General features: G+C 47.4%; 1 protein-coding gene across 1 annotated transcript; it reads right to left on the minus strand.

Annotated features, from left to right (window-relative positions):
* Positions 1 to 905: 905 nt before the first annotated feature.
* LOC144094040 (adult-specific rigid cuticular protein 15.7-like) lies at positions 906 to 5446 on the minus strand. The gene is made up of 3 exons (XM_077627898.1): positions 5311 to 5446; positions 3201 to 3290; positions 906 to 1436 (listed from the first exon to the last, which is right to left on the minus strand). The coding sequence occupies exons 1-3, from the start codon at positions 5320 to 5322 to the stop codon at positions 1128 to 1130; spliced, it is 411 nt and encodes a 136-aa protein (XP_077484024.1). The 5' UTR covers positions 5323 to 5446; the 3' UTR covers positions 906 to 1127.
* Positions 5447 to 12894: the final 7448 nt, after the last annotated feature.

Raw genomic sequence — 12894 nt, forward strand, 5'->3', positions numbered from 1 at the left:
CCACGCTGTGCAAGTTGTCGATCGGTGAAAAGCATGAATGTGGCGCTCCAGCTTCAAAGCGAAGAAGCGAAAGTCAAATAAAACAAAAGAAAACTATCGCAAACCGGAAGAGCGCGCCTGTAATTGATAACGACAGGCAGACGGCCTAAGCTTGGCCGTTTGCCACAGCTCCGCTGTTCGCATTTCATTTGACGCCGATAGTATACATGTTCAGGGTGCAAAAATCGGGTAAAATCGGATTTTATCCCAAAACGAAGAGCCCTACATATATGGCAGTGAAACTAATTGAGAGTTAGTAATCGTAGCATCACTCTTCAGTGAAAAAAGCATATATTAGTATGACACTACAAAGTGCAAGCAAGCAGAGTGTTACGTGATCATGTTGCAGTTGGCTGTCGATCATTTTTTTTCCCCTCAAGTGTGGCGCCTTGCTTCGCCACTCAGCGCAACATAAGAGCAAGTTTTCTTCTGGCAATTAGGTACCCTTTGTATGCACTAATTGGCCGCAGACAAGTTACTAGAATCAAACAAAAATCTCAAACTCAGGAAAATGTCTCGAGTGTGTGACCATGAGAGCTATGGGGTCGATGAGCAAGAAATACTATAGTCCAAATCCCCCCCCCCCCCCCCTCCCCTATCCTTCCACCCTACGGGAGAATGAGGATATAGAAAGAGGCACATCGGGGAGTAAGATTTGTGACTCCCCGCTGCGCGTAGAGAAGCCATATTTGGCTCCAGTGTTTATTACCACGGGATCTGATGACTGGGAGAGTTTATTCATTAAGCCCACAAAGCGTTTAATGGTCCCTTCCTTGTCACCGTCTGAGCGCCACTATATTGCTTAATATTAAAGTGCGTGCCTATTTTGATATCCTTACATCTATAACGCCTCATACAGACATGGCAGCCACATGCATTGTAGAAGTACCCCTCTGAACAATACAGCTTCTAAACCTTAGGAATAAAGATGACAAAATATCGAGACAGGGCCACTTCTAAAGGTTATTTTATGGGGTTCTCCGCTTATTTCCTACCGGCTCATAGCTTAATAAGGGTCAGAATTATTGACTCTCTGGTACATAGAAAGCCATGAGAGTTCGCACACCGACCTGAGTAAAACAGGTGGCCTAGCCATGGTAACCATGGCCTCCGTAACCATAGCCGCCGTGTCCGTAAGCCGGAACATGTTTCCCATTGGCCGAGTGGTAGGGCGCAGCTGCCGGGTAGCTGGTCTTGGTGCCGGGCTCGTTGGTGTGCACCATAGCGCGGAAGCCTCCTTTGTCGGCCACGTACTCGACACGCCTCGACCGACCGTCGACGTCGTGCAGGTAGTAGGCGCCCTTGACGCCCCCGTACGCCGAGCCGGACTCGTGGCGTCCGTTGGCCGCCCCATAGCCGTTCACGATGTTGTAGCCGAAGTTGTAGTTCCCGTAGTCCTGCCGACCGGCCAAACAAAAGAACACGGGTCATCCCTAGTCCAGTTTCTCGAACCGTGCTAGCGGGAACGAAGCGTGCTCACATTGCAGGGATCGGAAGAGCATGCTTTGCACATTTGCTTGCGCCGCCTAAGAGCAATTTCGAATGCCTAATTGCGTCCGCTCCAGGTTTAACGTATGCAGTCTACCCTGCGCACCTGCTCAAAGGCAGCACGTCAGTGCACTTATATTTAGTTGTGGCACAGTAGCCAGTCAACTCCTCTTTGGGGTAATTTGTGTATCTGTGTACATCCTCCTCATATTTTTATGATATTCAATCTCGGTGCGGTCATTCGTTTTGAGCTGGTCGAGACCTGTTCGAGAGTTTTCTACCTGTAGCACTAGCCGGCTGAAGAAAAATAAGCAGATCTTCAAGCCACAGCGACGCCCGTACGTTCCGACTGCCCGCCTTTCAACTTGCCACTGACCAACCGAAGGAATAAATTGCTCACGAATACGGGCAAAAATCATGGCATATTTCTGGGTGGCTAGTTTGATCCTGGTCAGTGCTTACATGTTCTTTGATTATGAGCAGAGACCGAAAGAAAAGGACGCCGGAGCACATTTGCATTTCGTGAGATCGCCTTGACAGGTTAGAAAAAATAAAAAATCTGGTCATCCTGACATTAGTTAACAGCAATAACCTGCGTACATGTAAGATAAATAACAATATAGGGTTTCATTTTAGTCAGTTGTAGCACATTGCAAAAAGAAAGGGTAAATAAAAGTGTGCCTTCACTGGTTATTTTCACAGCAAACAATATAGCGGCTCACGAAAGCAGTGAATTCTCCGACACGTTTGAAGCAAAAACTTGGAGAGCACTACAGTCAGCTGCATTTGAGAAATGCGAAAGCATTTGCGTTTGAACGTGAGCAACTTCTTTTTTCAAGTCATCATTGTCACGTGACACTTATCACGTGACCCTTGGATGACGTCAACATTTTTTTTTGCAAATCATCGTTGTCTAACAACAGTACACATCCCTAACACATTTTACCTTCATACACACCACAACACATTCACTTCGTGTCCCTGTAACACGCCTAAACCAACGAACTTTGTTGTCATATGCGTTGCGTGCCCGCCTAGCACGCAGGAGGCCTGGGTTCGAACCCCAGAGCCAGCAAATTTCTTTTTCCGAACTAGGTCACGTGATAGGTACCACTTCTTGTGGGCACATTTTGCGGACATCTTCCGGCAATGGCTTTTCCTTCGCAGGAGGCATATAATGCTTTCGCATCAATGAAATACTCCACAACAGAAACTTCGGCGTGATCGCAAGCCATTTTGTCATTATATATCGAACAGGAGAAAAAAACAATCTCTAACGTTCTAGAGACACATTTAGCCATTGACTTTTGTGTCGTACTCATGTAAAGGTGAAGCATTCAGCTCCACTGCCGAACACCCAACACCAAAGATTTCTAGCAATGAGATTGCTTATATAACTTGTTCCTACCCGGCGCATGTGTTGAGCCTCTAATCATGTCTTTTCACCCCCTCCCCCTCTGACGTCTGTTTGCGGAACATGCCTGCCTCACGCCTTCGCAACGACTCAAATACACCTATGTGATATCGTGCAGCACTACTCTGAACCCAAATTTAAGGGGGCTTTCCATCACACGCCAGATTGGCCTTAGCCGCGATCCAAGGGCCTGGAAAAAGTGAATGCGAAGCACATAACCGAGTGGTAAAATGCTAAGCTAGAAAAGTAACAAACTCACATCTTGCTTGCGATGGGTGACACTGTGACCTCCGTGGCCTCCGTAGCCGCCGGCGCTCGCAACGGCGGCGAGGGCAGCGAGTATGCAGAACTGTGTGGAGCAAAACTGCAAGTATTAGGTGCGGCACTCAGCAGAAGCAGCGGTCTCCCGGTGACGGCGTTATGGCTGGCTACAGATCAGGAGATAGTCCGGTGAAGTTTCTATTGGTTAAGCCAGACGGCCTTTTTCAGGGTTTGCTACAGTCTGAAATACTTTTAGCTACTCTCCACTGTTCAGACATAAAGGAACCTCATGGAGATCACAAAAGAATAAAGATCTCAGCCAGGGTGTATGCACAAGGTGCAGCACGAAGCGCAGTAGAGATTACGCGGCAATTTTACCTTTGATGAGCTTCGAAACCATCGCAATCGGTATTAACATGCGTTGAAAAATGCTTTGCTTCACGTGTCCAAAAGTTCATTTAATCATTTTGTGTCATTAAGTTGCAGTGGTATGCACATTTGTTACGATGAGCTATGCAGTATTACATAACACTGTATGTAGTGCTATGCAACGCGTGATACTGCATTATTGCTAGTTCTGTTCACGGAGATGTACAACGAAAAAATGGTGAGAACAAATACATGTACTTGTAGTTTTTTCGACGTACAAATTAATAACCAAATCAATTCAGACAGCACCCAACGCTAAATCGCAGTATTCTATGGCAACCACTTTCTCTTTATAAATAACAATATAGCATTGCTGTAGCAAGAAGAATGCATAAAGTGTCTCGAAACGCGAAACTATAGCTGCCGCGCACCGCTGTATGAACACGGTTTCAGTGTAGCCAGAACAGACCGTAATGGTCATTGAAAATAGAGAGGGGTAGCAATGCGTGCAACCGCGAAGCCATGCACTCGAAGCACGCATAATCATGCATATCCTGTCAAGATGACTATACTCTTCTCACCAGTACGACTTCCACAGTGTGCATTGTATCGGCGTTCATTATCCCCTCATGTAAAGCCCTCACCCAAGGGCCCTTGGGGTATCTATAATAAATAAATAAATTACTTGTCCTGTCTTAGGTGTGAAACAGTTTTAGACATTTTGATCGCAGATCGCTGCTTCCATGCCTTGCCGTGCAGGGCGTAAGACTGTATCTTACAGTTTCCTTTTCGCACTAATCCCAAGATCATATTTTTGGGATCTAATTCTCACTGAAATTATTTAGAATCCAGTGAGAACCAAACGATTACAAGTTTCCAACAGCGAGCAGAAGCTGTAGTAGTTGTACATTTTCCTCTCCCCGTCTCCTTCGCTGTGCCAGGAACGTGCATTCGTGACGCTCTGTGCTGGTTCACAGTGAATCTGGGGGACCTCCTTGCGTTGGAGCGGGCACGAGTGTTTAGAAGGAGTTAATCTTGCGGAATGGACGTATTAACCCTCTAGTTCAAATAGACAAGCTTCATGCAAAATTTATGCACTGGCATTGCATGTATACACCAGAAACGCCGCCGCGGTGGCTCAGTGGTTATGGCGCTTGGTTGCTGACCCGAAAGACGCGGGTTCGATCCCAACCGCGGCGGTCGAATTACAATGGAGGCAAAATTCTAGAAGCCCGTGTACTGTGCGATGTCAGTGCACGTTAAAAAATTTCAGGTGGTGTAAATTTCCGGAGTCATTCACTACGGCGTCCCTCATAGCCTGAGTTGCTTTGGAACGTTGAATCCCCATAAACCATGAACCCTGTACACCAGAAAAGTTATCTCTGCTCTCCCATTTACGTGTAAGAATGATTTGGTAAACAGCACGCCATAGAAAAAAGCAACCTCGCGTGACCTCAGCTGCCACATCGCCAGCAAAAAGACTGGTATAAAAGTATCTAAATTGGCCCGTATCCAGCCATCAAGCATGATCCCCGTCTAGAATAACAATATGGAACCGAAGCGCATTATCTCCGCGTGTAAGCGTGGAACCGAGCAGCCAGTAACTAGCAACACGAGCGCCTCCCAGCACGTTCGCAGCGCTTAGCGTCATGCAGCTCAAGAGCAGCTGCATGGCACGGCGCTGCATGGCAAGCAACTTCAACTATGCTCTCGCGTATCGCTTTGCAGCGCGAACTCACCTTCCCAATCATCGTCCAAGCCAAGGCTCCGAAGCAAACGCCCAAGCCACACCACACCACAGGACAGCGCGTGAAACCTTCCGGTGCGTTGCGTGCCCTCGCGACACAGGCTTATATATCGAACCGCATGGCTGCACCGGGGCGCCCAGTTTCGTCCGAGCACCCTTGCCGTGGTGGCTAATCGAACCCGAAGCAGCGTCCCCTTTCCCGGCGCCATTCTCTCGTTCGCCCTGCCACTGCAATTTTGGGCGGCTTCCTCTTTTTTTCGCACGCGCACAGCTCGGTGCAGGTCTCCGGCAGTGCTCTTGCCCGGCCACTTACCGTTTCGTTGTGAACTCCCGTCGTTTTGCTGCTTTGTGCGGGCCGCAGCCCGTTTCTTTGACAGCTCTGTCTTTCTCAGGGAATCCCGATTCGCTTTTTTTTCCCTGTCCCTATCATATGACAGAGGTCGTGATAACAGTGCTTCAAGAAGGCGGCCGTTGGAGCAGGGTCGCACGGTCCACCGTGTCAAGATGCCTTTGTCAGCGATATGCCAGACATGGGTTCACCGGGCTCTTTCGAGGGCTTTGCTATGGGTGGCTCGCGCACGCAGTTGCGCAAAGCTTCTTTGAAAATAGCAGAGACGCTAGACGTTGGCAGGCCACCGCGTCGTCGTGGCAGGGTTGTATCCCACATTCTTCTTTGTCTTTGTTCTTTTTGAGCCGGCACGCAAAGCGCGGAAGCGTGAGTCGTAAGGGCGCTAGTGACATATCAATGACCAAAAGGTTTAGGAGTCGTAACACATTGTACTTTTTCCGTCGGACATATTTTACGCAGAAAACAAAGAAGATTTCAGACGTAACGAGAGCAAGGACAAGAGCACAGGATTTACACGAAAACGCATAACATTGAGCAAGTGCTTGCCACGTGATGTATGTTTGCTTCCTGTGCCCGTATTTCTTTGCACTGGTCGTTTGAAGCATGTTGTGAAGAACACGCAAGAACTCATGAACTGTGCACCAGCCTGTACTTCTTGAGAATCAACACTTTACATGCTGTAAAAAGTGGCGTCCTTTTATTAATCGCATTTATAAGATTTTCTCACAGTGCTCTATCGTTGCTTTTTCGTTACTCAATAACGCGTGCACCATGTTGTGCATTTAGTGTCAGAGGCGGCTTCTAAAAGGTAAAAAACCTAACGGCCCTTCAGCTGGCGAGGTGCAGCTCGGTCCCGAAAAACCTTCATCTTCGTGAACTAAGGTGACTCGAGGTCAGGCGGACAGTTTCTGCGTTTCTTAGTGTGGTTTTCAAATTTATATCTCAACCTCATTCACAAATAGAAGTTAGATCAAATATGGCCACTTCAGGCGCGAAAAATAAGGAAAAGAAGCCACAGATCCTTTTAACACGGTCTAGTAAGAAGCCAAAAAACAAGTAAACGCTGAAAAAAACATTTTTTAGCGACAAAATTAATTTGCCTCGAGCGCATGGTGGTGCACGTGTACGACACCGTAAGGTCGCCACTTGCGACGGCGCGTTAGAAAAAAAATGTGAGTGCTGTTGCGGGCTGTCTTAAAGTTTTCAAAACGCGTTTTCAAGGGAGTAAAGCATCAATTTGCGACAGCCTGATGCGAAACTCATAACAACAGTCCTTGTCTCCACTCAGCCGTCGAACGACATGCTTGCCCCAAGGAGACCGTGCCCTGAAGTTCAAGCTAGTTTCTTATATTAATGTGCTGACAGTGACGCCTTCCATAAAACCTTAAACAAAGCGTAGGGGTGAGCTTTGGATTGTATACCTGGCTAACGAACAATGTTTGTGAAAAAACTTCCAGGCAGCAGAGTCTGCGTTTGAACAGTATAGAGTCAGGCATTTACAGCCCCTGAGAAGCTACGAAGGCCCTCAGGAGTGAGAATGAGACTCCTCGTATCCCTCCAGAGATTATTAATGCGAAAGCATTATATGGCTCATCGGCAACGCAACCCGGCGTTGTTCACCAGCAGCAGTGGTCCGAAAACCTCAATGACGTCAAAATTGTCGCATGGCGTCAGCAGCTGACCATAATATAATAATGGGTGATCATAGGTAGTGAAGCAAAGATATTAGACGACGCAGTAGAACTTAGTGATAGTTACAGTGATTGTTATCGATTGTAGTAGTTTTGGAATGACAAAAGACATTACTAAAAATGATGGTCATTAGTAACGGTAGCAATAATAAAGACCTTTAGGTCAAAAGGTTTAAGGTGAAGGCTTTCAGAGCCTTTCGGTCAAACGCTTTAGGGTGAAGGCCTCTAGGGCCTTTAGGTCAAATGTCTTTATGGTAAAGGACATTAGGTCAAAAGTCTTTTATGGTAAAGTATTTAGGGTAAAGGCCTTTACGTCAAAGGATGCTTTCGCATTTACAGCTCTTAAGGACTTTAGAAGAGTAGGCACCAAATTTTTTACTCCGTGTTTTCTTCTTTCAAATGATGTGTTCGTCGTCAGTACAGATAGATCGAACCGTTGTGCACGCCTACGACCGTTTAATAATTTATAATTGAATTTCTTCTAGATGCCGTTTCGGTTCTGGTTCCATCAGCCTAACGATGGCTGTGAAGTAGTTATCATTGACTACAACACTAAAGCCAGCCTGCATCAAGACTCGGAATGACAAAAAAAAACGTATGAGCAATTACATGTTTTTTTTTGTGCCTCATGTGACCTAAACATCAACTACACGTCACAGCTATCATTCGGTTGATGAAACAAAACAGCATAATAACAAAAGTTCTGTTTTAAATAATTTATTTGTCATATGCGAATACCGCGTGGTGAACCATGTGTTCTAAAGTCTAACGCATCACTTGAAAGAAGAAAACATGTAACTAAAATTTGGTGTCTACAGTCCTTGAAGTGCCCACCGTAACTTTTACCTTCGAGGTTGTCGTAAATGCCGCACTACACGTTCAAGAGAAGCCACATGGTCTGAGAACTTTTGACAAACCGTCTACGTTGGCATGAAGCTTCCAATCGGCCGTCTCCTATCTGTAGACTCATTCTTGTTGCTTCCATTAAAGCTGCGAACGGTGATGCCCAACTGCAAAGCCGTTTCGTTGACTTTTCTCACCAGGCAACATTTGCCTTCTTTCCGCCGGTTGTGGTTGAACTTCGTCCTCGCTAACAGTATTGGAGCGGTGCGCAAACATCGCATTCTCATTTAAAAAATTAAGGAACAACTAAATAACAGTAAAAGTCATAAAATCTTACGGATATCTAAAACTGTAATGCAGAGTGAACTTGGGAGGGAGAAAGAAGCTACACTGTGCTTAGCCAGCGTTTCGACAAGAGGACTCGTAATAGTTCGAGCAATGTAAACAGTGTCACCATTTTAATCGTCGTCAATGCCCCTTTTAGCAATCGTGCGCAATAATGCTTGAGTTGACGCTCTAGACCCAGTATCTTAGCCAGCGACTAGAACAGTCATCAAGGCCTCTAAAGCAGCACATTACTGTTTGGGAACGACCGGATACACTAGACATGCGAAGGACACAACTAGGTAAGTCTAGCAGCATTCCATAGTTTGGGGCTGCGTGTGCACATTTGCGCACTATCAAATTCCGCATTGCTGTCTGCATTGTTTCTGAGCTGACATGGCGAATTCAGCGAGTGCAAAAAGCTTACCGTACTTGCTGAGTTATAACGCGCACTTTTTTCCCCCGGAAATTGCAACTAGAAACGGCATGCGCGTTAAAATCGGATGCAAAGCATAAACCACGTTATAAACAGCCCCCATACCGCTATTTCCTTCACAAGATAACAGTTAACCTTTGTGTGTGGGCATGGCTGGCATCTTGGTGATATTAGGCTCAACTGCGTACATAGCCAAGAATAAGCCGAGCTTTGTTTTTGTTTTTAGAAAAATGATAATCTGAAATTAGGCGAGCAAGCCGCGTGTATTATGCGCACCCTGCCGGTAGCCGTTCCTGCTAGGATACGTGGATCTCCATCAGTAAAACGTATGCGAATCTGTTCCACTAATGAAATTCGAACTGTGCGTCATTTACCCGGCTCGCTGGCGCTTTCCTAGGCTAGCGTAAGGTAGCGCGAGAGGAAACTTCTGGTCAGGGACTTTAGATTCAGTAACCTGCCGCTTTCGACGCACCGGATTCCGGACATACAAGACCGTCGCAGTTCAGTTCACCGCTTAGCAGACTAGTCAGCCGGTCCGCGCGAGAGGGTGGAAAGCGTGAAAGGTGCGCCTCCGACTGCGCGCCTTGGAATTGGGTCGTATATGTGCCTGTCACTTCGAGGTGCGCCCGCTGCGATGGCAGCGAGGAAATGTCGAGAGAGCGACGAGGCGAGGAGTAACGCGAAAACAACACGAATGTCTTCTCTACAAATCGCGCTTTTTTTTTATTTCCGCGAACATGAATATTGGGCGGACGTTAGAATCAGGTAATTGGTATATTTTCTTTTTCGTAAATACTTGTTTGACTTCCTGCTGCAAACTTTGTAACCGATCTGCTTGAAACGCGCTGTATGTCTTGTAAACTTGTAAGGACAACGGGTGTGCGTTTGGGCTTTCTCCTCGAAAAATCGACGTTCTTCAGCTGCGTCTAAAAGCTGAGCGCACGAGAGCCTTTTAGGTATGCCTTACACAGTTGTTCAAGCATGCCGCCTCTGAAGAGGATAGTTGGTTTGCACTCCCTCTCTACGGCTCTTCCGACCTAATACCATGGAATCTTCGCACTCTGTAGTACTTAGGAATATATTTTAAAAAGAAAAACCGCTGTATGCCATTCATTTAATCTGAACTTCTGAAAAAAGTAGTACCATGTGGCTTTGGGCGGTGATGAGCTCGCAGCTGGGTATTTGATTACAGTGCATATTTTATCACTTAACAATGAAATAAAATTACTGAAATCTGTCTTGCTTTTTGCAAATTTAATTTTAATACGATCGACAGTGAACTGTCTGCAGTTAACACGTTCATGACCTTCTACGAAAAGTAGTAGCATTCAGAATGTTTTTTTCTTAAAAAGAGAGTGAAATATTAAACAATGACAAAGACACCAGAGGGGTACCCATGTGGCGTGAACATGGTTTTTGTCCCAGCGGAGCGTTGCAATCGCTGACACAGACTGATTTTGCAATCTGTCCTGTGCTTGTCTTTAGCGCCATTTTAAAGGTGCAAATAAAGAGCCTGGGTCGACGAGGGCAAGAGGGGGACAAGATGTCCCGTCGTGGGACCGAAAGCGCGAAGGAACCAGCTGCCGACATCGCGGCGAGGGCGGTCTTCTCCCGCCGGGCGGCGCGCATTCCTTCGTGGCCGTTTTCTGGCTGTTATTATCGGCGACAATGAGGCGCGGCGAACAGCTGCGCGTGCCAAGGAGCGAAAAAGAGGCACGTCGTCGCAGTGGGACGCGCGAGACTCAACACCGTTCTCCTCTCAGGCGGCCGTTTGCTTTGTCTTAAGGCGCGTCCGGAAACGGCCGGTCCGCGTTCAAACGGTTCCTCATGGGAGAAACCGCATTTGCATTCCACGGCGTCTAAGTACGCGCAGAGCGCGTGACAGATTAGATCAGTTCCGCTTGGGAGTGAGTTTCGGGCCGGCGATAACGTCGCCGTGGGGCCACTCGCCACTGTCGCCGGCACGCAGCGCAGCGACTGGAAGCGGCGCGAGGCGGAGCCACAATGACGGAAAGTGGTGCCCTGGTTGGGGCCTTTGTGAACCACCGCCGGTCACGCCTGGCTGCCGCGAGTCCGGCTGCACCAGGCCGCCCTTTGTGCGCCCTCCTGGCTCCGGCCTTGATGCCTGCACGAGCCTGATACAGGCTGTCTGACCGAATTTTCACTTGCCCAAGCGTGGTCCCCCCTTCACGACGCCTGGCGTGCTGCTCTGCCGACCAGTTGCCTCACGCGACGCTAGCGCGTCCACGTCCCGACCGGCGCGTCACGCCAGGCCGCCGCCCTCGCAAGGTCGATGTTCGTTTCCCATCGGCGGAACCGAAATGCCAACTCGGCCGTGCTGTGCATTACCGATGCGTGCCCGCAACTCCAACCCGAAGCTAGGAAACGGCCTCTGGACGCAACGAAGGCCTGGAGACAACCGGCACATGTGCGGTTCGAAGTGTGCTCGATAGTGCTGATAGTCCTAACAGCTGAATCAGCATCTAGGTTCTCATTTAAGATATCCAACGCTGCTTCTTGGAACAAAACGTTGAGTTGCTCTGCGTTTCGCATGAAAAGTAACGTGAATGCCGAGATGCAAGCAGCAGAAAGCAATTTAAAAAAATTAAGCAAACGCAGTAGCGCTTTGAACGCACGCAGCAAGCCGTACTGAAAGCAAAAAGACGCCTGAGAGGATGCGGAAGCATTCGCATTCAGAAGTAACAACAGAAGTGCAAGCTGGATTTGTTTTTATTAGCGTGTAGACAGGGTCTTCGAAAGCAGTGTTGTTCTCTTGAAGGCATACCGTCCGCAAAAAAAAAAAAAATGATTGGACAGTGCAGTGCAAAGGAAGTAAAGGCATGAGGTACGATTATAAACACACATGTTGGCCTAGCATGGCTGGCTGTCTGTTGGAAAGCCGCAGAACATTCTTCACAGTGAATCCGTGTCTTCACCTTCAGTGTAAGTCTTCCTGAAAAGGAGCCAAAGATAGTTGTCTGTTATTTTTCTCGCGCACTGTACATAATATACTCGCATCATAAGAGGCCTAACAGTCATGGGCAGTTTTTTTGTTTTTGTTTTTCAACATCTACAGCCCTCTCCACTGACAACGTGCCGCAATTTTTCACGTCTTGTTTGCTGTTATTAGGCCACCTACGGACTTCGCACGTGAAAGCTCTTGTACAAATGGAATTAGTAATGAAGCAGGCCTGTTCAAGCTAAATTCGCTAAGAGTCTATCTGAGACCTAATCGGTGTGCGCATCTCTGGCGGAGGCAAATATATGTAGTGGCGCCCCCTCATCGTATAGTCCCCACGACACCAAGATTTTATTTCATGGTAAAAAGTCGTGAATACGAGTTACTCTGCGAAGAAGTCGGACTTGATCGTTAACAGTCAAGCGAAACATGCAGGCATCTTCCACGGTGCAGCAGTTGTGCGCTAATGTAAAAGTAAGAACCATTTCCATTGTGTGAATGACCCTCACTTCCATACAAGTCCATACAGACACTATTTGGGAGGTAATACGCATCGCTGTGGAACTATAGTTATTCGATGGGAGAACCAGAACAACAATTTCTGTTTAAGCGGTGTCGGTAGAAAATGGTAGTTGTTTTTGTGATTAAAGGACATTGCTCAGAGTGCTTCAACAATATCTGAGCTCCCTACCTCTGCATTTATGCTTATTTAATAAATTACATGCCTTTGATTTCTCCTTTTCCGTCATGTGAAAAAGCGAAACTACAAGTTGTATCTGAAAGCGCCGCCGCTAGCTGTGCTAGATTGGCTTCTGACCTTGCTATCCGAAGTTTTCGGAAAACCTGTTTCCCCCTCCGTCTCTACGCAGCCGACCATCACCACCATCAATCGTCAGAACAGGGCCGGCTGGGCGAGGATAACACTATAGCAAGGAGCAAAATTCCCTGGTGGGGGAAGCGTAAGCAGCGACGGG

This window comes from Amblyomma americanum, chromosome 1, assembly GCF_052857255.1.
Source record: "Amblyomma americanum isolate KBUSLIRL-KWMA chromosome 1, ASM5285725v1, whole genome shotgun sequence".
NCBI classification, from domain to species: Eukaryota; Metazoa; Arthropoda; class Arachnida; order Ixodida; family Ixodidae; genus Amblyomma; species Amblyomma americanum.

Excerpts from the sequence above, each read along its gene's own strand:
- LOC144094040 (XM_077627898.1), bottom strand. Across the intron at positions 1,437-3,200 it reads TCACCCATCGCAAGCAAGAT|GACTACGGGAACTACAACTT; the intron begins GTGAGTTTGTTA and ends GCCGGTCGGCAG.